The sequence below is a fragment of the Grampus griseus genome (assembly GCF_964374135.1).
Source record: "Grampus griseus genome assembly, chromosome: 1".
NCBI lineage: Eukaryota > Metazoa > Chordata > Mammalia > Artiodactyla > Delphinidae > Grampus > Grampus griseus.
The window spans coordinates 102,208,222-102,235,194 of NC_139017.1; the positions used below are offsets into that span (position 1 = coordinate 102,208,222).

The following is a 26,973-nucleotide window of genomic DNA, read 5'->3' on the forward strand; positions in this document are numbered from 1 at the left end:
GTGGTCAGGCAAGCTCGCTAGAAGGGGATATTTAAACAAAGATTCATGCAGATTTGTGGTAGAAATACCCTGATAAGGGAATAGTAAGGACAAAGGGCCTAAAGCCAGGGGCATCTCTGAGACCCTGAGTGGAGTAAGAGAGGAAGTTAGAGGAAGTATGAGAGGTAAATAGGGCAGATTACATAGGGCCTAAGAACTTTGGCCCTTCTCTGAGTAAGGTAGAAAGTCACGGGAGGGTTTTGAGCATAGGAGTCATCAGTTAGATGACATTTAAACCTATTAAAAGGATTCATTTGAACTTGATTCAGAAAAAAATGCTTGTTGGAATTCATAGTATTTAGATGGGAGGAAATGGTGGTTAAAAATTGTTTCCTCCTCCTCTTAGTGGAATTTTCCACCTTTATTCTATTGATCCAAATGTTATTTATTAGTTGAGGACTTTATTTTTACGTTAATGCTAAATCACACTTTCTCCATTTTCCAAGTGGTGGAACAAAACACAGAAAAGTTAATTTTTGCTTAGTTAATTGAGGAAAATAGATGAAAATTGAACCCAAGCCTTGTGATATTTAACCTGGAATTGAGTTTGTGTTTTGAGTTTTATAAAGATAAACATATTAATTTGTCATAACCATATTAAAAGGTTCTGTGGGCTGAGCACATCTATAAAGTTAATGCTGCTTTGTTATAAATAATGAAAAGTTTTAAGTTTAAAACAGTTTAGTTCTACGCAAATCCAACTTTGTGTTCTTTTCCTGGTACCCAGTAACATTTACCCATTTTCATTACTTTGCCCAACAGATAACCTCTAGGGATGCCTCAGATGGGCAATACCCCAACCGCTCTTGGCTTAAGAAACACCCACTCAAAATTCTGTTCTGACATAAAATGAGGGAGTTAGATTTAAATCAGTGTGCCCAGCTCAGTATGCAGTTTTGACAGAGATAGAGAGGAAGTGATAAAAATCTTTACCATTTAACAAAAAAATTTTAATAATGTAAAATTACAATGACATTACTAAAGGATGGAGTTTAGCATGAAGCTTTGTGATCAGTTGGTGCTTTCTAATTTCCTGAGCTCATTTGTTAATAGTTTCACAGCAGGTGGTAGTTTATATGCCACCTCTTGACTAACAAACTTCTTTTTGGAGGACTTTTTTTCCCCCTTTAAGTACAGTGGTTTCTGTTTTGAGCAACTTGTTTAAACATTAAAATATTTTTCATTTTTCTTTAATGATTTTTCTCAAAATTTTAAGCATTTTTAAATTAGAAAAATAACTTCTATAATCTTATCTAGTCTTAATGCTGATTCTCAACAAAGGGAGTTAGATATACAGACTATTTTACTCAGCTTGCTCTCTGGTCATTAGGTATTAAAAACTTTAAAAAAAATTTTTTTTTTTTTTAACTGAAGTGCTCAGAGATGATTCTCTGATCTCCAACTTTAGTATGCAGTTAAATATAAAGAGACTAAGTATCTAGAGGTTTTTAAATTTGCTATATCTAGGAATGAAGGATATCATTCACTTACTCAAGACCAGTTCATAATAGTATCTAAAGAATTAGTGAAGATAGTTTAGACCCTTAAAGTACCATGCTACCAGTGATCATCTTGGTGTTATTAAAATTAGTTTAGAGAATTCCCTGGCGGTCCAGTGGTGAGGACTTGGCACTTTCACTGCTATGGCCCGGGTTCAGTCCCTTGTAGGGGAACTAAGATCCCTCAATCCATGTGGCGTGGCCAAAAACTTTTTAAAATAAAAATTAGTTTATGTACACCTAGCACACAGTTCTTGGTTTCTAATACCATTCTCCAATAACAGAAACCAAGGTTCCTGAGAGAAATAGCTGATTCCAGGACTAGAACAGGAAATACACAAGATGAGCCTGGAGTATCTTGCAGTGTCAGAAAGTAAGGAAGTGTTCCAAAACAAAACAAAACGAAACCCTGCATTAACAGGAATATGTTAAAGGGACAGAGAGGAGCCAACTGAAAAAGCTCCCAGTGGCCAAAGGTGGAACAATATTTAAAATAGGAAAAAATAATTAACATAGTAGTGGATTATAATTCAAGGTATAAAATAAATATCCATGGATCCATACTGATATCAATAATGATTGAATAAATTAATAAATGAAGAGGAAGAGAGAAATCTCTATGCAGAAGAATTCCAAATAACTTTTGTAGATACTCTGCCTTCAGAAGGGAAGCATAAATTTCTATTCTTTTAAGTGTAGCCTGTGCACAGTGACTTCCTTCCAAGGGGTCCAGTATGGAAAGGGTAAGGGAAAAAAGTAACTTTTTTGGAGAAACCTGACAAACACTACCTCACCCAGATGATCAAATCAGCATCAACAGTTGTAAATCACACTGCTAGTAATATACTCTTGATAGGATGTGACAAAATGGCACTTTACCTTTGTGGTCTTCCAGTAGCCCATAATCACATTCTTACTATGAGAAGAATATCAGACAAATTTCAATAGTAGGGCATCTGGCAAAACACCTGACCAGTACTCCTATAAGCTGTCAGGGTCATCAAAAACATAGAAAGTCTGAGAAACTGTCCCAGCCAAGAGGAACGTAAGGAGACATGACAACTAAATGTAATGTGGTATCCTGCATAGGATCCTAGAACAGAAAAAGAACATTGGGTTTAAAAAAAAAAAAAAAACCCTAAGAAAATCTGAATAAACTTTGGACTTTAGTTAGTAACAATGTATCGATATTAGTTCATTAATTGTAACAACATGGAAGATATTATTAACAGGGGAAACAGTGCAAGGGAGTATATAGTACTCTTATCCTCTCAATTTTTCTGTAAATCTAAAACTGTTTGAGAAAACGTCTGTTATAAAAAATAGTTTATGGGAATTTCCTGGCGGCTCAGTGGCTAGGACTCCACACTTTCACTGCCAGGGGCCTGGGTTCAATCCCTGGTCGAGGAACTAAGATTCCACAAACTGTGTGGTGTGGCCAAAAAAAAAAACAACAAAATTTTTTTAAAAATTAAAAAATAGTTTATATAATTCCATGGTTTTTAGGAACCCCTGGAATTAGATAGAATTTTAAGTATTGGTCACAAAATTTGATCTGTTTTTAATTAAACTGATTTATAAGAAATATTTTCTAGCTTTTGGACCTTGTACAAATGCTGATTTTTCATGTGTGTATTTAGCTGATCCTGTAAGAAATATCACTTTAACTATGTGTGGGATGTATTTCTCTTCTGAAATGGAATTAAATCAGTCTTAGTAGTGAGAAAAAATTTTGATTTATTTCCTCCCTTCCATACTTTTCAACTTACCTTATTATTTGTTTAAAGTATTTATATGTACTTTTTTCTAGTTACTAAAACATAAAGAATAGTCAAACCTTTTTGTCTGTGACTTGAAATTACAGGAAACTGTTTTAGAAACTTACCAATAGTACGTGATATGAGTATGATTTGGTTTTAGATGTTTCAAATGAGTCACCTTGAAGTCATGGAGAGGCTACCATTTACCACATTTACTATTCTGATTAATTTTTCTTAAGGCAAAGTACAAATCAGTAAAAACTTACTAAAGCTTAGTGATTGCTATTGATGTTTCAGTAAGGTTATGTTGATTAATCGCGGTGATTGCTTATCGACTGTCACAGACTTACTCAAATCATTTTGTTTTCTGCTACTATCGTCATCTCACATGCAGTTATAATTTGGTTAATATAGCTTGCTTTAATTGAAAATATCAAATTAGAACTTAGAAATTGTGCTCCTGCTGCTGCAAGTTAATACGGTTGCCTCTGTGACCGTTGAACATAGTTTCATAATATAGCCTTGAAAAAAAGCATTATTTAACCTTTAAAATAGTCAAGATAATGCCTTTTAATGGTCTCTAAAATAGTTAAACTTTTACAAAGGAGAGAGAGAGCTTGTATATATCTTTCTGTAGCATAATCTCTCTTTTCGTTACATTTTCTCATCTGTGGGCGTAATTTAAAATATTTTTTTAATGTAAGCTTTACACTTGCATTTGAGACTAAGCAACCTGCATTGTGTCATGACCCTTCCAATACCACAAACCTTCTGTAATACTACTCCCAGCGAAAAACCCACATCCTATGTATAACCTTAGATTTATTTTGAAATCTCTATGAAGAGCGCACAGAGAGATTACTAATTGTTTCTGTTATTTCCTTTAAGGGTGTGATGTCTATTTGTAAACCACGTTTTAAGTTTTACTTTGTCAGGCTTAAAATGTTAAAATATATTAAGTACTGATTTCCTATTCTAAAGTTACTATATAAAAGTTTAATAACTAACGATAAGTTTCAGTTCAGAATTGGGTGGTATGTTAGACATCTGTAGGGTGTTCAAGAAAGGAGAAAGCAATGGTACTTGCAGTAGCCAATATTTCTAATACCACTGGCCAGCACAGTACTAGTAAACAATTGCACATTTTAACAATAAGCAACTTTTTTTCCCATTTTATTCCTGTTCTTTTATTATTTCCTTTTGTCTGTTTTAGCTTTGGTGTGTGTTCTTTATGTAACTTCTTAAGATGGGTGCATAAATCTAACATTATTATTTAAAAACAAGGATAACTACTGATTATTAGGAGAATGGTTAAACCATAGTAGATCCATATTTGGAAAAGTCTGTATCTTTAAGAAAGAATAAAGAAAGATCTGCAAGACATAATAATGAGAAAAATTATAGAATGTGGTGATAATTCCATTTGTGTATGTTAAAAAGTATATGTGTGTATGTATTTGTTTAAGTAGATTGGAATGTCTGCTGTGATACCTATCAAAGCTCCCTCTGGGGAGCATAAAGGGCTTGATGCAAAAGAGAAAGGGAAACTTCAGTTTTTATACCATATGAATTTATATGATTACCATTATAATTTTTTAATGTACGTACATTAAAATAACTTGAGGTAACCATTGCTAGAATGGAAATAAGAATCATTGGAAAACAGCAATGTAGAAAACTTGGTCAACCTAGCAAAAATGCCACCCTCCTTCTCTGGCCTTAAAGTCTTTGAGCTGTCTGGTTCCTGCCTACTTCTCTGACTGCATCGTAAACCACACTCCCCTTCATGTCATGCTCTAGCAACACCAACTTTATTTTTGTTTCTAGAACCAAAGCTCATTCATTCCTACAGGCTTTTGCTCTTGCTCTTGCTCTTCCCTGCATTTGGAATGCTATGCTCCTTGATCTTCCCATGGCTCGTTCCTTTTCATCATTTATATCTCAACTTAAAAGTCACCAACTCGGGCTTTCCTGGTGGCGCAGTGGTTGAGAGTCCGCCTGCCGATGCAGGGGACACGGGTTCGTGCCCCGGTCTGGGAAAATCCCATGTGCCGCGGAGCAGTTGGGCCCGTGAGCCACGGCTGCTGAGCCTTGCGCGTCCGGAGCCTGTGCTCCGCAATGGGAGAGGCCACAACAGTGAGAGGCCCGCGTACCGCAAAAAAAAAAAAAAAAAAGTCACCAACTCATAGAGATTTTCCCTGACCACCTTTATAAAGTAGGACCCTAATGCCGTAACTCTCTATTTCATCATTGTGCTTCATATTATTTGTAGTTCTTATTAGTGTCTGAAATTACCTTCACTTTAAAAATCAACTCACACCCACATGTAATATATTAGAACCTGGTTTGTCTTACATACTGCTGTATGCCTTGTGCCTGGCATGTAACAGGCGATCAAAAAATAATTGTTGAATGAATCTTAGGCGGCAGCCATGTACATGAGAATTTAATATTATTATGCCATAAGAACAGGTAGGTTCAAAGTACCTTTTTTTTATTGAAGTATAGTTGATGTACAATATTACATAAATATCAGGTGTAAAGATTCATTTGTTTAAATGCTGCCCCAGAGGTGGACTGAAACTGATCCCATAATTTCCTACCTCAACTGTCTAACAAAATAGTAAATTTTTTTTTTAAAGGCAAATACTTTGGCACTAAAAGCAGCCTGAGAGGAAAAGGATCTGAGAGGAACAGAATCTCAGAAGAATAAAGAGTGCCCCTGTTTAGCCAGGTTCTTCTTTTCCCCATGCTGTCCCTCAGGCCTTAGAAATATGGGAACAAACTTGAGCTTGGAGGGCACAGAAAATAGATTTTAAATATGATGGAAAGAGAGTTAATAAGTAACTCATATCATTAGAGCATTTAGAATATCTAGACAGTCACCTAGCCATGAGCATGATGAGAAGAAATGGCACAACAACTTGGTTTCTATTATTATAGCAGAGAAAAGAGAAAGAAATACTATTCAGAAACATCCCAACCAAGAAGAAAGGTAATTCAAGGGTAAGAGGAATTACAATTACTTCATACTATAAAACAACTAAACGTGAATTTAGTAAAATTAAGAAATCAAAAGATAAGATAATTAAAAAGTGCACTGAGGTAAGAAGGAGGGGATTGTACCACTAAGGGAATAAATTGAAGCCCAATACACCATTGCAGAAACCACAAAAGAATAGCCTATTCAATGGACAATGCTGAAAATTGGAATATTGGCATAGAAGAAAAGCTTGAGATAATAATCACAATGAATATAGAGGTTAAGAATGAAAAACAAGTATATTAGCTAACGCTTATGGATGACAGACAGATAATCTAACACTAAGAATAATTGGTATCCCACAACAAATAGAAGGAAGATATATTCAAAAATAAGCAAGAAGACGTCCTTGAAATTAATGAAGACGCAAATTAAAAGAAAACCTTGTGTTCTAGGAAAATTTGACACAGAATGCTCCTTAAACACTTAGAGCAAATTACCTACAAAGTTGTATGGGAAGATTAAGACTTGTCCTCCAGATTTCTCACAGCATATTCAATGCCAGAAATCAGCAGAGCAATGGCTATGCTGCACTCTCCAATATGATAGCCACTAGCCAGCCAATGTGGTCATAGCCTCATTTTGCACAGTAGCTCCTAGCTAACATATTAGACAGTGCAGATGGAGAACATTTCCATCACCACAGAAAGTTGTCTTAGTACTAGTCTACAACATTCTGAGTTTGGCTGACCCAAAAATGTTATAGCTAAACAATGTGTCATCCAGATATTTTGAAGAAATAGATTGTTATTTTCCAGTGTGAAAAGATTGCTAGGATACTATTCTCATAATCTTGAAAAAATTACTGGATAGTGAAATCCAGCTTAAAACAAGTCAAAATAAAGAACTATGAAATGTGGGCACTATTTGAAAAGATGGGTGGTAAATGTTGAATCTGTTTAAATACGGAACTAATACTAAACAAATATGGGAATAATGATTACAGGTGAGAGAGTTTTTTTTAAATAAACTTTGACAGTGTAAAAATAACAGCTAACAAAAATCTGGAAGTGGAGGGAGAGGGGATATGAAGGCAGGTATAAATGCACTCATATCCCAGCAAGATAGTCAATCAATACCACATACATTTAAAGCATGTAATAAAAATGCAGACTTCTAACATCTTAATGTTTTTTTGTTATCCCTTAAATGTAGAGGTTTTTTTTTAAAAAAAGGAAATTACCTCTCATATTGAAGAAACACTTGGCATTCACTGTACTTTCTTTTCCTATTAATTTTAGCTAATATTTAATGTTTAATTTTCATTTTTGTATTTTTACCACCGTCCAAGTTGCTTAAGGCAAACATATATAATTTTACAGAAACAGTTATTTTTATTAAAAAAAAATCTGGCTGCATGTATTCCAAGATGTTAACATTGATCAATTCTGAGGAGTATGAATAGAAATGATTGTTACTCTCTTTATGTTTTTTTTTCAATTAAAATATTTTTCCTGTTTTTTTCTACTGTATTAATCACAGCCAGGCCAGACCACCTCATTGAAATAGTTGAGAAAGGAAATTAATTTTATATATGAGTTACTAATTTGAAATTTATAAAGTATTATTGATATTATCTTTACATGGGCTGTCTTTGATTTATCTTTTTGTTTGTTTGTTTTGTTTTGTTTTTCCGCTGAGCTGCACAGCATGCAGGATCTTAGTTCCCCAACCCATACCCCCTGCAATGGAAGGCGAATTCTTAACCACTGGACCTCCAGGGAAGTCCCCCTATCAAGTTTTAATACTCTTAACAGTCTAATAAGTTGATAAAGATGCTTTTTGGCAAAATCAGCTCTGCATGGATTCTTTAAACAGGGCACAGAAAAACATGTTTTATCCATGAGGTGAATATATAAGAGCCATGTATATGGTCATCTGATGCTAAGGAAGGTAGATGAGAAATTTTGACAGCTAAGGACTGAACTCCCCAGCTTTGGCTTACTAACACTCTGTACAGAGGGTCCAGAAAAAGATAAATGAGTAACATAAGCAACACCAATTTTGGGAAAATAATTCTAGCACATATCCTGCTGTGATTTGTCTTACAATTAAGGCACTAGGAATGAAATCTGGTTTCTGTCCCTGGCTAGCCATGTGATCTTTGACAGGTAAGCCACTAGTCTGTCTAATCTTTTAGTGTTGTTGAGGCCGGGCTGTGCTTAGATCAAACCACCTGTGAGGACAATAATCAGGTAAAGCACCAGGCCAAAAGAGAGGGCTTATTATTAGTCTGTCAGTCTGGAGAAAATCTGGCTAAGAGAAGGAAGTGGTAGTAAGAATCCAGAGGATGGAAATAACAGGCCTAGGTCGTAATCATCATCAAGCTGGGAGAAGACAATCTAGAGAAATAAAAGTGTTGGGCAGTAGAATGACAAAGCGATGAAATGATGTTTGCATAGATCTAGAAAGGCTTTTTGTAACTAATTCTTCGAAAGTCTTGGTTTCCCAAGACAGTACTCCCCAAAAGGGTTTGTCAGGTGTTTACTCAGCCTGGCATAACAGTGTTTATCCTTAGTAAATGGGATACATTACCATATATCCTTTCCTCATAAGGAACAAGTGAGACAGAAGCTGCTTTACAGTGCATAAGAATACCTATTTGGAATTTAAGTTTGTGGTATTAGAAACAAAAAAAACAAAACCAAGAAACAAAAATAGAGATAAATCTTTCACTGAGATGATAACCCCCATGACATGGAATATAAGGGTATTAAAATATGACAGTTCCACCTCTCCAGAAGGTGAATCACATTTTCTTCAGTTACACAGTTTTCCAGCTGTGAGCACTATCTCAGTGAGCAAGATAAAGCTTAATGAGTGGTTGTTTTATGCTTTCTTTTATGACAAGTCTTCTCTTTCTTAGAGATTTCTTTGTGATGAACACTATGCTTTTCCCAGAATTTAAAGTCATCTACCTACTTTATAGAATATTTTTACAAAGGGTTTTGTGTGTTTAAAGTGATGTTAAATATAGAGAGTTCTGGGCTTCCCTGGTGGCGCAGTGGTTGAGAGTCCGCCTGCCGATGCAGGGGACGCGGGTTCGTGCCCCGGTCCGGGAAGATCCCACATGCCGCGGAGCGGCTGGGCCCGTGAGCCATGGCCGCTGAGCCTGCGCGTCAGGAGCCTGTAAAAAAAAATAGAGTTCTTTGGACCTCTTAGGAGTGAAATGTTAAACACGTTAATCTATTAATAAGAGGCAAGAAATCATAACTGCTAATATTTATAATGTTTATCTTTTACCAAATACATATAAATAATAGAGTAAATATTTACAAGGGTAATATATAAAATGCTGTATTCCTATAAATATGCTGAGTCTTTGGCTTCAGATATTTAAATTTCTGTGCCCATGTCTTCTATATTTACTCCCTTGACCCAACCAACCATTAAATATACATTATATTAGTTTTACTCTGTTACCTGTTTGATTTGAAAAAAGGAATAAAAACAGTACTTGTTTTCATTCGAATGGGAAATTTTTCTATTTCAGCTTTGACTCTTAAAATATCAACAATATCATGGGGAAAAAAGGCAAAAGTACTACTTTAGATTAAAAAAGGCTAAAGAGATATAATAACCAAATGTAACCATGAACCTTGGTTCAATTGTGGATAATAATAAAACATTTTGGGCCCTTTCAGGAAAGTCTGAATAGGAAGTACATGTTTAATGATGCTGTGAAATTACTATTAATTTAGGTGTTGTAAGGACATTTGGTTTCTTTTAGGAGATGCATGCTGAAATATATAGTAGTGAAATGTCATATCTGCAATTTACATTCAGATGTTTCAGAAAATACACAAATAGGAAAAACAAAAGCAAATGTGGCAAAATAGTAATTGGTGACTATAACTAAGGGGTATATGGGTATTGTACTATTATTTCAGCTCTTCTGTAGATTTGAAAATTTTAAAAATTAAAAAGCTAGAGAAAAATTTTGCAAGATGTTAATGATAGACTAGATGCTTTTATATTTGATATAGGGTGCTTTCTGCTACCTTCATCTACACATCTAGTATATTAAATGGGTGTTAACTGGTTAAATTCTTTAAAAAAAAAACAAAAACAAAACAAAAACCCTCTAAGCAAATTATCTGGTTGTGTAGAGCATTAAAAAGCCTATGGCTTGAAACACAGCTTTTTAAAATCTGCTATCTTCCTGTCTAAGGAAGTGTCCTTCCTGTGGCAGGATAGGGGTAAGTTATAACCAGCCTTAAAAACATAGATAAAGAAACAAATAAACAAGAATGGACTCTTAGGCATGCCTATTACAACTTCTCTTTTAAAATGAGGCTAATTCATGAATTTAAACAAACCAGGGCCCCTGCCTCCTCTTTTCTCACTGCCACAATATTTTTTAATGTTGTCCACTGCTAAACCACACTTTTCTCTCAAACACTTGTTCAAAGCAACTTAACAACATATTTATCTCAGTTTTGCTGCAACATAACACGTAAAAACATGCTGCTTAGAGCTATACGGTAAACATTTCATGTTTTCTCTTCAATCTTTTAGCTTGATATGCATTACCATACTTAATTGTTCAACCTTTTTAAATAGTATGTTGGAGTACAGTAGACGTAGGTGAAGGTATTTCTAATTAAAATGTCCACTTTCTGCTGTGACTTACACAAATACATAATTCACTTATTTCCTGCTGAGCACAGCATTTATGATTTTTCAATCAACAGATTGAAAATATTCAGGTAACAGAATATTTTACATATCCTGAGCACAGTCCATCTCTACCTCATCCTTTCGGTGATTAGAGCTCCCAAAGGTTGCAGGGACAAAAACAGGTGAAAGTATATGCCGAAGGTCGTTAATCAACCGTCTAGGTAGTTGAACACCAGAATCACTGCTCTAAGTAAAATATTCCTCTATACACATTTATATGTGTTATATTAAAGCACATAGCTTTGGGGCTATAACAGTCTGTTACCTGATTTAAAAAAGTTTAGAGAATTGGACTCCATATTTCCCTTATTTATTGCCATATCTCCTCATAATATTGGTACTTTAAGTTTTAAAAGAATTATTTTGTTGGTCCCCAAATCTTTGGTTTTTCTTCATTCTTTAGAACAGTTAGTTTTCAGTCATAGGGGTCATACATGTGGAATTTTCTCAGATCCTAAACATTTTATTTAGTTCCTCATCATGCATTACCAAACTTTAAATCATATTTTCTGTTTGAGAGCTACGTTAACCAAGACAGGGATTTGAGTTCAAAATTGAACCAACCTCTGCAGACAGGGAACTGACCAGCTGAAACTATCACAGAAATAATGTGAAGTGAAACTGATAGCAGAATTGAAAGAAATTAAAGAACCCTTGACAGTTTTCCTCTATTTTTGTTTTTAAATATATTCTCTCTGGAAATGTAGCGACTATTTGCAGATAAGTTTATCAGTCTTGGTCATTTACCACATTCACCATTGTGGTAGTTGTAAAAACATCTCTTTTATTATATGTAAATTTATACTAAGTAAATTCTGTAATGAGTGTCAACTCATAAAATATTCGAGATTTTTAAGAAATAGGGTAAAAATTAAGCATTTTATAATTGGCATATAAATAGAATTTTGAATTTGTGTTTAAAAAAAATAGTTAATTTTCAAAGATGGTTCAAACCAGTGCGTTTCAAGTGTAGTTTATGTCACGCTGGTTATGTCAGAATCACCACTTGTTTAGCTTTCAAAGTATACTGATTTTCAAGCTCCATTCCCAGACATTTAGAATTCAGTAGGTCAGAAATTGGTTCTCTTAATCTATATGTTTACAAAACTCCCAAAGTGATTTTTTTTTCCATAATCATCATTTGGAATCATTGTTTTAAGCATTTCATAGATTATGTTGTTTATATCATGGTGTTTATTAGCCATATTTTTTAAAATATTTATTAGGATGTTTTTATTGCAGGCAACCCAATTCTGGATTTGTTAATGGCATAAATAATATGGCTTAAATAATAAAGGGGATTTATTGGCTTACATGCCTGAAAAGTCCAGAAGTAGGATGTGCTTCAGGAAAAGTTTGGTTTGAGCTCCATTTTGTTGTATTTAACCATGATTCTTAAGGCTCAGCCCTCCTTGTCATTTTTATCTTCAGGAGGTTTTCCTTATTGTGCTAAAATGGCTTACCGGTGAGCTTTATACCCACCTATCGTAATATCCAGAATAAGAAACTGTACCCCATACTTTCCAGCAAAACTTTTGAGTGTCACACTTTGAGAAACCCCTGAACCAATCACTGTGCAAAATAGATGTGATCATCTTGTTTGAGTTAAACCCCACCAATCAGGGCATACCTGTGGAATTAAGGATCAGGATAATTCCAATTCTGTCACCACTACATAATGAGGGAGAGAGAATGGATCTTGAGGTAACACCCATAAAATCTACTACAAAATATTATAGAGATGAACTATAATTTAGCCTGCTCCAAAATTATATTGTTTTAATGAAGTACTAATTGTATGATTTAATCATATTGCTTTTTAGTTTCTTAAGTTTTCAGTAAAATGTGAAGAAAATAGTATCCATTCTAGAGCAAAACATGGATTTTTAAATGAAGAAACATTAAGTAACCTTTGGTAGATATGTGTCTTTTCACATATGAAAATGAAGAACAGTGTGGACCAAGTGCTTACTTTTTAGCAGGCTGGGGAGGGAGAGGAAATTAATTGCTTTTTATCGATGACTTCCTCCCCATATTTTATTATGAAAAATTTCAAACATACAGAAGTTGAAAGAATTGTATAGTGAACATCATAAACTCACCACCTCCATTCTAAAACTAATATTTTGATATATGTTTTAAATGTTGCTTTTAAATATTTTGATATATGTTTTAAATGTTGCTTACCCATCCACCATTCTAGCTCACTTATATTTTTGATGCATGTCAGAGTAAGTTAAAGTTGTCATACTTTACCCCAGTCACTTAAGCTTGCGTATTATTAACCAGAGTTATTAATGACCTTTTGACCAAGAGGCTCATATATAAAGCTCAGTGGCTTAAGGCCTTAATATGAATTAGATTATTTTAGACTTCATAATGGTAATTCCTAAAATAATCATTCAAAGATAGATCTAAGAGTGAAATATGCATTTAAAACTTTCATAAAGTTACTTTATGCTCTCTTGATATAGTTTCTTTTGCTGTGTGAAAAAAGATATATATTTAAGGTCTGTTCACTGAAATTACTGACAATTGCCAAAATTGTTTATATGTTGGATCTCTTTAAGTTTGTTACTTACCTTATTAGTTTTGCTTAGGAAACCAGTTAACTGGCAATCTGTTTTTGTTATCAGTTGGACCAAAAGAAAACCTCAAGAAAATGCAGGTTCCTGGTAAATTTATTAGCGTAGCTGACATTTTCCCACCTGCTTATCAGAAAGAACCATGTGGACATTGCTTGAAAACAGAAAGCTATAAAAATACTTGCAAAAAAATCTTAAACATTAGAAAATTGAATGAACTGCCTCAGAAGTGAAATCAAATTGATATCCACTTATTAGAATATAATAGTTAATTGTATTTTGGGGTGTTAGAAATATACAGTTATTCAGTTTTTATATTTAAAAAGGATCCTTAAAAGGCTTTATATTAACATATTTAAATGAGACCCTATTTGTAGAACATAAAAATCACAGACTTTTAGATAAAAGGTCATTTTTATACATTTCAATGTATTAAATAGCATTTAGGGCATCTCTCAGTTTTTACTTCTATTTTTGAAATATCAGCTATATTCCCTTAAAGCAGACTATTGAATCAAAATGCCCCAAGCAGAGCTTTCCAGCTGTTGTGTCTGTCACACTGGTGTGCTACTAATGTGTGACAAGTGTGCCAGGATGGTGATTGTCTTCTCCTGGGGTCACTGCTAGAGCCTGGAGTTGCTTAATCACCCTTCCTCTTTCTTCAGTTTAGCCAGTGTGCCTTATAGGTTGTTTATTGGGGTATCTGTCTGTCTGTCCACAGAAAGAGTGGTTTGATGGGCATCAGAATCTTTTTGTTTGTAAAAATATTGCAAAAAAAAAAAAAACCCAATAGTAACCTTTGTATTTAAATCTAAAAAGAACAACTACATGCAATTAGATTTGATCAAACATATAAAGTGTTTCTCTTTGAAATTATGCTTTTTTTCTGCAGTTAATAGAAATTCAAAGAACACCATTTCTTTAGTCATAAAATCTTAAGAGGGCTTCTTTGATTTTCACAAATATCTTTCAGGAGTCTTTTTTTTAAGCTAAAAGCATTCCATTTTTTATTGTAAAATTTCTTAGCTGCCGTTTTTCACTAAACACTACCTTTCCTCCAAAGAAATCAAAGTGCTATAACAAACTTTTTAGCCAAACCCTACAAAGACCCACCTTTGGAAGAAACAAATCTTTGGAGTCACTTGATCGCTTTAAAAAAATTTTTTTTTAATTTATTTTATTTATTTATTTTTGGCTGCGTTGGGTCTTCGTTGCTGCGCATGGGCTATCTCTAGTTGTGACGAGCGGGGGCTACTCTTCGTTGTGGTGTGTGGGCTCCTCGCGGAGGCTTCTCTTGTTGCGCAACACAGGCTCTAGGTGCGTGGGCTTCATTAGTTGTGGCACGCGGGCTCAGTAGTTGTGCCTCACGGGCTCTAGAGCTCAGGCTCAGTAGTTGTGGCTCACAGGCTTAGTTGCTCCGCCACATGTGGGATCTTCCCGGATCAGGGAAGGAACCTGTGTGCCCTGCATTGGCAGCCGGATTCTTAACCACTGCACCACCAGGGAAGTCCCTTGATCGCTTTCTGTAAAACAGATTTAATGATTTCTATCTTGTCAAGCATTTTTTTCATGCAAGTTTTCCTGTAGGGAAGAAATGATATTATTGTTACTGGTCATTCTACAGCCATTCAGACCTAAAGCATTTCTGCGTTCTTGAGCTTCTTTCCTACAATATTAGAGCTTACCTTGGGCTTTGTCGTTTTATTTGCCCTGAAAATTTTATGTTATCCCACATGATGATATTGCTATGCAGTGTTCAAAATCCTCAAGACCTTTGCCTTTACTGGGGACCTGATTTAAAATCACCTTTCTCCAAGTCTGATTCCAAACCATAAACATTTAGCTTATTTCATTCAGAAGGATTTCTCCCTAGTAGTGGATTGCACTTTCCATTTAATCAACCATTTCAAGGGAATTAATATGACATGATAGTAAAATTAGACTAAAATTTAAAGCCATCAAAAAGGACAGCTGAACACATGTTAAAATGAGTAATTCTTATCAAATTACCCTGCTTTGGAAGTATATTTACTTACTAAATTTCTGCTGCCATTTCTCATGTCACACATGGGATTTAGAAAGTACTTTCTATAAGAATAACGGCTTCATTTATTTACATCAATGACTATTCTTCCTCCAAAAATTTTTTTCCTACATTATTCCTTCTCTCATGCACTCACTACTTAATCCCTTCTGCTTAACATCATCTTTGCCATCTTTGAGATATACAGGACTAAGGCGGAGGAAGTCTAGAGCCAAGGAAAATCTTAGAATGAGATGGTTATGAAACAGGCTGAATGTGGGTGGTGCGTTCATTAGTCTTTATTATAATACTCTTTTGTTCTTATTCTGTGCCTTTGAAATATTTCATTTAAAAAGTGGAGTGATTAAAAGTAAGATGCAGGTATAAGTACATGTAAGTGGTATTGGACAACTGTAAATTGATAATATGGGTCATTAGCTTAGGGCCATAAATGCAAGTTGCTATAGTTTTTTGTTTTTATTTTTGGCTGCATTGGGTCTTTGTTGCTGCGCGCAGGCTTTCTCTAGTTGTGGGCAGCGGGGCCTACTCTTCCTTGCGGTGGGCGGGCTTCTCTTGTTGCGGAGCATGGGCTCTAGGTGCGCAGGCTTCAGTAATTGCAGCACGCGGGCTCAGTAGTTGCGGCACGTGGGCCCTAGAGCGCAGGCGCAGTAGTTGTGGCGTCCTGGCTTAGTTGCTTCGTGGCATGTGGGATCTTCCCAGACCAGGGATCAAACCTATGTTCCCTGCATTGGCAGGCGGATTCTTAACCACTGCGCCATCAGCTAAGTCCCTGCTCTAGCATTTTATCTTTAATTCTTCTGATATTGCAATTACCGTTTAAATCAGCAGAGGCTGAAATAAATACATAAAGATTTTTGTAACAAATCCAAGAAAGCTAATTTGTGTGATCCTTTGCATAGATTTCCATATATTCTCTTCTGTTTCATTATTTCTCATGTTCATAGTGCTGTAAATTTAAGGTGAAAAATGTGTCAACTGTTGCTGTGACTCTTACGCAGACAGTTCACTCAGTCTTTCATTTAAGTTTCCTTATCTAGGAAATATGAATAAAAATAATACCTATTACACAGAATTGTTGTGATGATTACATATAAAGGGCTTAGAAAAATTCCTAGCTCATTGTAAGCCCCAGTCTTTCTCCACCACAGCTCCACAAGAGAATTAAGTCCTACAGAAAACTGAGAAACTATTTTCTCGATTCTTCTAAGGATGGTACATAGCTAGTACGATTTTAGATGCATAGGAGGTAAGTTAAATCATTACATACAATGATGCTTTAGGCATTAGGGCTTAATTCCTGTGGGGAACCTCAATTGTGAAGGTCTAATAAGTGCTCAAGATATGTTAGCTTTTATTTTTTTTTGATTGCAAGGGACAAATCCATATTCGAACTGGTTTAAATAATAAAGAGACTTTATTGGTTCATATACCTGAAAAAACAGGTAAGGAAGGCTTCAGAGATGGTTTGATTAGGATCCTGACTTGGTATCCCTGCTGTTCTATTGGTTCTGCTATCATTTATCTGGCCATCATACTAATACTTATAACTAAATCTTCAAAAAAATTTTTTTCTTAAGTATGGGAGTGTGGGGCTTCCCTGGTGGCACAGTGGTTGAGGGTCTGCCTGCCGATGCAGGGGACACGGGCTCGTGCCCCGGTCCGGGAAGATCCCACATGCCGCGGAGCGGCTGGGCCCATGAGCCATGGCCGCTGAGCCTGCGCATCCGGAGGCTGTGCTCCGCAACGGGAGAGGCCACAGCAGTGAGAGGCCCGCGAACCCCGCCCCACAAAAAAAAAATATATGGGAATGTGGCTGAAAACCATAAGGTATCTCTTGTATATATTTAAGAAGCCCTGCATATTTGGAATATAGTAATTGTTAAGTTAGTTCTTTGCTTAGATGATTATATGTGATATTCATGTGTTTAATTGTATAAGAAAAGTTTTAAAGCCTGTAGAAACAGTAGTTTTTCTTTTACATCTATACAAACATTGGTTACATCAAACTGCTTTAGCAGGCCAAATTCCAGTAAAAGGTTTTTAAGGCAGGTTGCCAAAAGAAAAAAATAAAATAATAGGTATGTATAGGAATAACTTGATGAAAGGATTTGCAGAACACGCTAAGGGTACATAAGAATGAAATCAAGGTGGCAAAGATAGTTTAACACAGAAGAGCAATCCTGTTGGCATGGTGCCCTGACTCTGCAGAGGAGCTACCCATTCTGTTGCCGGAGCAGCTCTGTCTAGTTCTTCTTTCTGCCAAGGATGTTAGGGGAAGGTGTGTAGAAGAAAAGTAGAGGCTGGATTTGGCTGCAGTCAGAGGTCCAAACCGGATAATGTCCAAGGTCCCTTCTTACTGTGAGTGGGAAGAAACATTTTCCACATTGGAAAATGCTCTTCACTACAACCCATTACAAGGTAATTGTACAGAACCTAAGGCACCTTTTAAAACCTACTTTTAAAAAACCGATAAATATTTAGATACCACTAAGATAACTTTTACAGGAACTTCAGAGCTCTTTCAAATCAAAATGTATTATCTTTCTGCTCTCTGTATACTGATATTGAATGATCTTCAAGTTGTATTCTTGAGAGATAATAGCAAGTGTAGAACAGCTTGTATAGTGTCAGTAGTATGAGTAAAAATATGTGGGTATACATGTGTGTTTGATTATATATGTAGAAAATACCATGGAAAGACTACACTAAAAAAACTGTCAACAGTGGTTGTCTCCATGGAAGGAAACTGAGTGATGACTATTGAAAGTGAATTGGTACTTTTCTGGCATGAGTAGTTTCAGTAGATGTCTCTGCATCAGAGCTTCTTAACATTTTAAGCATCAACTTCCTAAACAAATAATCTGGAGATAACAAAAACAATCCTGTTTTCACTCTTTAATAAGTTCTTTACCTTCAAAGTACATTTGTTTTCAGGTGGTATAAGAAAAAGGCAGCTCCTCCCCTTCCTAGTCTACTTCCCTGGAAAATGATCCCAGCATGATTCTAGAACTAGTTCTTAGGATTGGAGCACCTTTTAATCACATTCCTGAACTAATTAAACAGAAGAGATTCAGAGCTGTCCTCCCCTTTTAAGAGTGGTTTGGAGAACCTGTTTTTTTTCCTTCTCTGTTCCCCAGCAAAAGCAGGTTCGTAGTGTAGCTGTAGGAGGCTTACAACCTTCTCAGCTAAGCATTGAATCTCTTACAGAACGGATAGAAAAGCATTTGCCCTCAAAATAACTGGATAAATGGCTTCTGAATTCTAGGGTAATTTTTTTCACTAGTAGACCCATTTGATTATTGATTTCTAAGAGTCTCTCAAAAGGTACATTTTATAAATTGTATTAATATAATTAATAAGCACTATTTAGAAATATTCAATATAGTTTACTATTAATTATTGTACAGAAATAGTTTGAGAATAGATTTGTTCAGAATTTAGCCAATTAAAGGATATGCCCTTATGCTGTCCTGTATCTTCAAATGTTCGAGTATATGCTGTGAAAATTGTCTCTTGATTTTGCTTTGTTGTATTGTCACAAAACAGAAAGAAGAAGGAAAGCTTCAAGGACAGCTTAACAAGTCTGATTCTAACCAGTACATTAGGGAACTGAAAGATCAGATAGCAGAGCTGAATCATGAGGTAAGTGATAAATTTTGATCTTCACATATTTCTTTCTTCCTTCCTCTGTATTGACACAACACTTTATTATTGCTTATGACTGACTCTTTCATGGTAAATATTTTCTGTGAATCTTTGATTATGATTCATAATAATATTTTGGAAGATTATCTTCTTTTTAACATGAATTTTTCTGTTCCAATATTGAGGATTTATTTTCCTTAAACCGCTTTAATCATGATCTGAAACGATCAATTAATATTTGTATGGCAAATATTTCACTTTTTTATTGTGATCTGAAAAGGTAGTTTGTCTAGGCGTCAAAGTTACTTAAATTAAACGAAAATTTTCTTTTTACTTCTATAGTAGATTTGTGGTATTTACCGTTGTGGATAGAGGGAAGTTTTTTTTACTCTTCTTTTTCCCAAGCGGTATTACCGAGATTGCAAAAAAGGATACTTGCCTAATATCAGTTAACAGATTTCTTAGTATCTGAATACTTTTTAAACTGGCACTGCCTTGAATCTGTGAGATTCAGCTCATGAAATTTTCAGATAGTTTTACTAGATAGTATACTAGGTAATTTAAATTATTTAAAATAATGTGTTTTGATTAGAGAGACACTTTTTATTAATGTGGCTCTAGGTCAGTTTCCTTTTTTTTTTAATGATAAATATCTGGCTAAACATGAATGGAAAAGTGTGTTTCTTACCTTGAATTATTTGTACAATAATGTTTATTCACAGTGATGAGATTTGAATGGGTAACATAAACCTCATTTGTTAAGAAAGAAACTCATTTTCTTCACTAAATTAATTTAAACCTCAAAGGAAAAAGTTTGGATATTACTCTTTCCTGGTATTACACTCTTCAGTGAAAGTCTAAGTGTTTTGGGTAATACCTCCTGGAGGCAGTCAATCTAAGTAAAATCTGAATGAAAAAACAAAACATTAACAAAAATGATAAATCTTAGATGTGGTTTAATTTAATTTGTCCTGAAATTTGGGAGGTCATGCCTATAAATATTGATTTTCAGCTCTGATAACATTTGAGGGATTCAGGATCATGTATAATCTTTACCTATTCGTGTGCATTTTTTATAATCTGTTCTGATCTGATAGCCATGAATGAAAGAACAAGTTACAAGTAAGCATGTTCTAGAAACCCTTATTCTTTTGAGAACCTTAAGAATTATTCCTTATGTTCAAAGATTTTCCCAAAGGAAATTATGACTAAAAGCAATCTCCCATTTATAATTTTGACATCTAGTGATAAGGAATGTACCTTAACTAAAAATAATGATATTCTCGGGTATCCCTGGTGGCACAGTGGTTGAGAGTCCGCCTGCCGATGCAGGGGACACGGGTTTGTGCCCCGGTCCGGGAAGATCCCACATGCCGCGGAGCGGCTGGGCCTGTGAGCCATGGCCGCTGAGCCTGCGCGTCTGGAGCCTGTGTTCCACAATGGGAGAGGCCACAACAGTGAGAGGCCCGCATACCGCAAAAAATAAATAAATAAATAAATAAAGATATTCTCCTCATCAGGAATGGCAGAAAATATAATAGTTCATGAGGTTTAACTTTAATGTAGGTAGGGTTTTTTTCTGTGGCTTGTGAAAGCAATCTTTTATATTATGCAAACATGAAAAGAAAATTACTTAACAGGTAGAAGTTTCTTCTGTTAAAATAGAGAGCTAGATTGTGCAAATTAAAAACTAGAACAGTTTGTGATAAGATGCTAATTAGGTGATTCAGAATAGGCCAGAGTCCTGGGCTTAACCAAGTCCCAGTTAGAAAGCATAGTAGAGAGGAGAATGAGTACAGCTGGGGACCACACAAGCACACAGAGGTGAGAGTGGGTATGGGGTTGGGAGTTTAGAGGAGGCCAGATTTGATTAAGAATTAATGCGACTAGGCTTCCCTGGTGGCTCAGTGGTTAAGAATCCACCGGCCAACACAGGGGACACGGGTTCGAGCCCTGGTCCGGGAAAAGCCCGTATGCCACGGAGCAGCTAAGCCCGTGCGCCACAGCTGCTGAGCCTGCACTCTAGAGCTCATGAGCCACAACTACTGAGCTCACGTGCCACAACTACTGAAGCCCACGCTCCTAGAGCCCATGCTCCGCAACAAGAGAAGCCACCGCAGTGAGAAGCCTGCGCGCCGCAACAAAGAGTAGCCTCCGCTTACATGCCACAACTAGAGAAAGCCCGCATGCTGCAACGAAGACCCAACACAGCCAAAAATAAATAAATTTATTTTTAAAAAAGAATTAATGCGACTGCGTTGTGGAAATAAGGTTAGACTGAATAGAGCCAGCTTATGGTGAATCTTCAAAGCTAGAAGAGATTAAGTTTACTATTATAGATAATGTGAAACCACTATAGGTCTCCAGTTGGAGACTTCTTTTCATTATGTTTTCTGAGCAGATTTTAATATATGCACCTGTTCAAAGTTTTATAACTAAAGAAAGGATAAGTGAAAACAAGTGAACATTTAAACTGAGATAAATGGTTGTAGTCAACTTACTATAAAAATTACTCTTTTTTGGACCAGGTTCTTGAGAAATTTAAACAAGTTGTCACTTCTATAGTGTTTTTTTCATTCTTGTGTATAGCACTTCACAGTGGTAAAAAAAAAAAAGATAACTGAAGTCAATCTAATTGCTCCAACTTAACTTTTGTCTGTATGCTAAAATTTGCCAGCATCTTTGGCTTTCAACATAAGAATTGACTTTTAAGTGTTAATGTTGTATTTGAGCATGTGACTGTTAATAGTCACTTTGTTAGCTGATCTTTGTACTTCTCTAAATATTGAAGGAAATAGTGAGACAAACTTTGTAGATTCATCTTCCTGAAGATACAGCAATGTTGTACATGTTATAACAGCTATGACCACTTAGCATAGTTAGCTGGATGAAATAGTAAAGAGGATTAAGCAGGTTATTTTTTATGAATGGCTGAATATATTGTTAATCTATAAAATAACAATAATAGATACTATTCATTGGTCTGTCGGCCAAGCATTGTGTCAGATACTTCATATTTATTACTACTAATCTTCATAATAATCCCATGTGATGGTGGTATCCTCAGTTGAATGGATGTGGAAACAGACTCACAGTGATTAAGTAACTTTTCCCAAGATGATGCAAATAATAAATGGTTGAGCCAGGATCTAATCCAGTTTGGCCTGTTCTTTTCTGTGCTGCTTACAGAGACATTAGATTAGAAAACATGTCATCGATGTTTAAAATCCTAAGAATGTCAATTAATGACAATATTTTAACTGTGTTGTCCTCCTTGACACATGAATCTGCATATATCCAGTAAGTAAATTCTGCAGTTGACCTAGCCACAAGGGCTCTCTCTGTTAACATTGCAAATAGAGATTTAGCTTCACTTTCTGCACCTTACTGTCATCCATCCATGTGATTTCTGTGACTCCCAACTCCTGTGATCCCTACCCTCACCACCTAATTTTGCTCCTAATATTACCTACCTACCATAGCAATCTTTTAATTTGAAGCCTTTTACCCTGCCAAGAGCTTCACAGAAGCCACTGTGGAAACTCTTGCTGCCCCAGACCTGGCAGGAGCTGTGGTTAAATCCTCCCCTTAAGCCTACATTCTGTCCTCGTGGGAGACATAGAAAAGACCCAAGGTCCCAATTTAAGTGCTTTCATTATCCCATCTTCCCACCTCCTGCCCTTTCACCCATCTATCATCACAGCACCTACTCTGTACTAGGCACTGGGTTTAGAACTGATGATAAAGAAGATTGAAACACAATCCATAGCCTCAAGGGGCTCACAGTCTAACAAAGGATATAGGCGTACAAATAAACAAATTGTAATACATAATGAAAAGTATAGCATTATAGTAGCTACCATTCATTCAACAGCTGCTCTGTGTCAGACACTGTACTAAGTATTATACTTCCTTTATTTCTTTTAATCTTCACAACAGTCCTCTGAAATAGGTAGCATCATTATTATTCATGCTTTACTTGTCATAAAACTGAGGTTCTGGGGTATTAAATAACTCCCCATGGTCATACACTAGTCAGTGATAGAGGTAGAATGTTAGACTATATGACTTTAAGCCCATCCATGCACTTAACTACCATATGCTATATAGCCTCCTTTGAAACATACAGGGATAAGATGGCAACAGCATCTGGGCTGGGTTTTGAAAAATGAAATTTTTTCAGGCAGATTGGACATCAGAAACATTTCAGTCGGAGCCATAAAACAAAAATGTAGATTCCAGAAATGAATAAGCCATCTACTTTTTCAATGCTGATCTGTCTTCTTGCAGCTGCCGACCACTAAAGACAAAGAATATTTTCTAAATGCCAGGAAAGGGAGATAGAAGGAGGTAGAAAGTTAATCTCATTTAGAAGCCAAAGGAAATGTACTCAGAACTCATTTATGTATTGACATATTGAGAAGTATAATCATATGGTTCACCCAAATTATCAGTTGACTAAGCTCCTCTGGGTTCCTTGAAGCCTTGCTACCATTTACGGTATTGTTTCACGCGAAAATGCACGCTAAACAGCTGATTTGAAAATGTTTTTGGAATACAAATTTTATGTTTTCACTTGTTCTTGATGGTGATGTGTTCCAGTGGATGTTCTAGGAATAGGTAAATTTATTCCAGACTGAAGATAGTTCACTTATACTAAAAAATATTTACGCATTATACAGCTTTGCTCAATTTTTATGTCTTAATAAAATAGTTTTAATGTGCTTTATATCCATAAAATCTCACAAAAGTAATTCTAGTTCTATTCACTTAGTAGCTTTTCAAGGTAAAGCAAATATTCCCCATTTTTATTAAGCTTTCTATGTGGTTGTTGCTAAACCAGGTATAGATCTTTTGGATAATTATTTTAATCTTCACAGTTATTCTGTGAAAATTATTATTCCCATATTATAGGCTCACCAAGGCTAAATAACTTGTCCGAAGTCACACCTATTCCTGATACTAAGACCAAACAACAGTTTCTTCGTGGCTCTTTTCATAAAGACCTTCTAGTATGAGTCCATCAGCTATTATCCTTAACATTCTGTAATAGTGTGGGTTCATAATCATAAAAACTGAACAGTCTAAAGAACACAAACTGTTTTAAAACTTTTCTATAGAAGTAAAACTTACAGAAAAGTGCCCAGGTGACAAGTTTGTTGCTCAGTAAATTATCACAGTAATCACACCCATGTAACCACCATCCAGGTCCAAGAAATAGACCCCAGAGCTCCATTCATATTCTTTCACAACCTCTCCTTACTCCCTCCTCCTCAAAAATAACCACAATATCAGCTTCTAATACAGTAGATTTAAGTTTTTGAATTTTATATAAATGGCTTCTTATGGTATATATTCTTTGGTGTCTTCTTTTGCTCAAAGTTGTTTGTGCAGTTTAACCATGTTATTTTTAAATGTAGCTATAGGTTATTCATTCTCATTGCTGTGTAACTTTTCTTTGTATAAATATACCACAATTTATCTATTCTGTTCGTGAATATTTGAATTACTTCCATTTTGGCCTTTTAAGAACATTGCTGTTACTTATACTCCCATGAGCGGTAAAGATAGTTTCTATTGTTCTGCATCCTCATCAGCATGTAGGATTGTCAGTCTTTATCTAATTTTAGTCACTGACTGTGAAGAGGATTCTCATTATGGTTTTAATGTGTATTTCCCTAATTACTAATAAGATTGGGTACCTTCCCCCTAGCATCCAGAACAATATTGGCATGTGGTAGTTACTCCATGAAAACGTTTTTAATGAAGAAATGATTGTGAAAGGCTTTGCTGATAACATAACATATAAGTTGTGATAGGAATGCTAAGAAGCTTCCTGATGTGCGAAAAACATTGGAAAGATCATGCCTGGCAGAAGAAACAACTAGCACAAAGACCCTAGACAAAAATGAAGTGGACTTTTTGAGAAACCATACTAATGTGGCTGGAGTGTAGCACAGGGCAGGAAAAAATGGTATGAGGTAAGATTAGAGAGGAAGACAGAGTCAAATCATATACAGTGTTTTGTAAGCCAGGATAAATCATTTGAATTTTATTCTTGGTTGAGTGGGAATGGATTTAAGCAAAGAGTGATGTGATTTGATTTGCCCTGCCTGCTATGTGGTGAATTGATTGTAGGAAAGTAAGAATGGAAATAGGGAAGCTCATTAGAAGGCTGTTAAAATAGTCAAGGTAAGAGCAAAGGTGACTTAGAAGGATGGCAGAAGTGGAAATCTTAGCAACGTGGATGTATTAGAGATATGTTTTAGAGGCAGAGAATTTGCAGATGGATTGTATGAGGGACATGAGAGTGCAGTCAGTGACTCCAGAGATTTTTGGCTTCATAGTTGAGTGAATGGTTGGTGCCACTTACTGAGGTTAGGGAAGGGTAGATCCAAAGCTTTGTTTTGTTTATGTTAAGATTGAGATTCCTGTTAAACATTAAAATGAAAATAGCAGGTAGACAATGGGTATGTGAGTATGAGGTTCTAAAAAAGAGGTCAGGGCGAAAAATAGGTTTACTAGTCATTGGCATATAAAAGGCATTCGTAGATAAAGAGAAGGAGGTCCAGGAGCAAGTTTGTGGGCTCCTGACCTTTAAGGTCAAGAGAGCCAGCAAAGGAGGCTAAAACCACCAGTGGGATAGGAGGGGAACTGGGAAGTGTGAAGATATTGGAACCCCCCAAAAGGAGACTTTCAAGAAAGAAGCATTTCAGTATAGTTGTTTTAATTAGATTTTTAAACTTCCCTGATCCATCTGAAGAGTGAATTTATGTAAAGAGGTTTCGTCATCATTTTTTACCATTTATCAGAAAACGGTGGATGATTTATGAAAGAACTTGAGAAGGATCGATCTATGGTCTGTCACTGAACGATTACTAACACCTCCTTCTTGAAGAAATTAGAGAACTGTTAGCTATTTCAGGACAAAAAAAAAAAAAAGAAAGAACTATTACAGGATGCTCTAAACAACGTACAATCCGGGTAAGTGGAACCAACTTTCTCTCGAAGGATAGACATTGTGCTGGTTTCCAAAAGATCTTTTGTCTTCCTGTCTCCTTTGTTGGAGAGGCAGGTTTTTTAAGTTAAGTTGTCGTATGTCACTAGAATCTTCTTTTTTTTCTTCTAGCCAAGTATGAAATTAGGAGTTTGAGTAAATAAAAAGAAATCTAAACAAAGCCCTTACTGCAGTTTGGCTTAGGAAATATTTATACATGTAATATTTAAGTTTTTAAATTCTGATAACTCTGTTTATGTATACCTGAGCTATGGATTTAATTAAATATCTACCAAAATGTATTTTTAATGTCCTAAACATTCTTAATATGTATACTCATTTTGTTATCAAACTAGAATTTTTGAAATAAGGATCTTTAAGAGTCAAATGACAGATGACCCTTTGGTACTGTTTGAGTCTTTTTTTCTTCCCTGTATTTTTCAGTTTAAAAATAGTTAATAAAACCACTTGAACTTGAATTTAAAAAAAAAAGAAGAAGAAGAAGCTTTTTAAAGACTCAATAAACATTGATTTTCATCTAGGCATTAAAACCAGAATAAAGGTAGAAAAGAACTTAGTCATTTGGCTCTCTAGGTATTGACAGCTATTTTTTCCTCTTTTTGTCCAACTGAATGATTTTGGTTTTGTTTTCTTAACTGGATGCTTATTCTATGCTACTGT

The 26,973-nt window shown here is 35.5% G+C and overlaps 1 protein-coding gene across 2 annotated transcripts in view; it reads left to right on the top strand.

Moving 5' to 3' along the window:
* The window catches only part of EVI5 (ecotropic viral integration site 5), a gene marked incomplete at its 5' end in the record, with an annotated part of 150,078 nt that overhangs the window by 103,379 nt on the left and 19,726 nt on the right, over positions 1 to 26,973 (top strand). For both annotated transcript variants that reach the window (XM_082661816.1, XM_082661817.1), the window contains one exon: positions 19,197 to 19,292. In XM_082661816.1, coding sequence (XP_082517942.1) covers positions 19,197 to 19,292 — 96 coding nt within the window. The remainder of the gene's footprint in view (positions 1 to 19,196; positions 19,293 to 26,973) is intronic.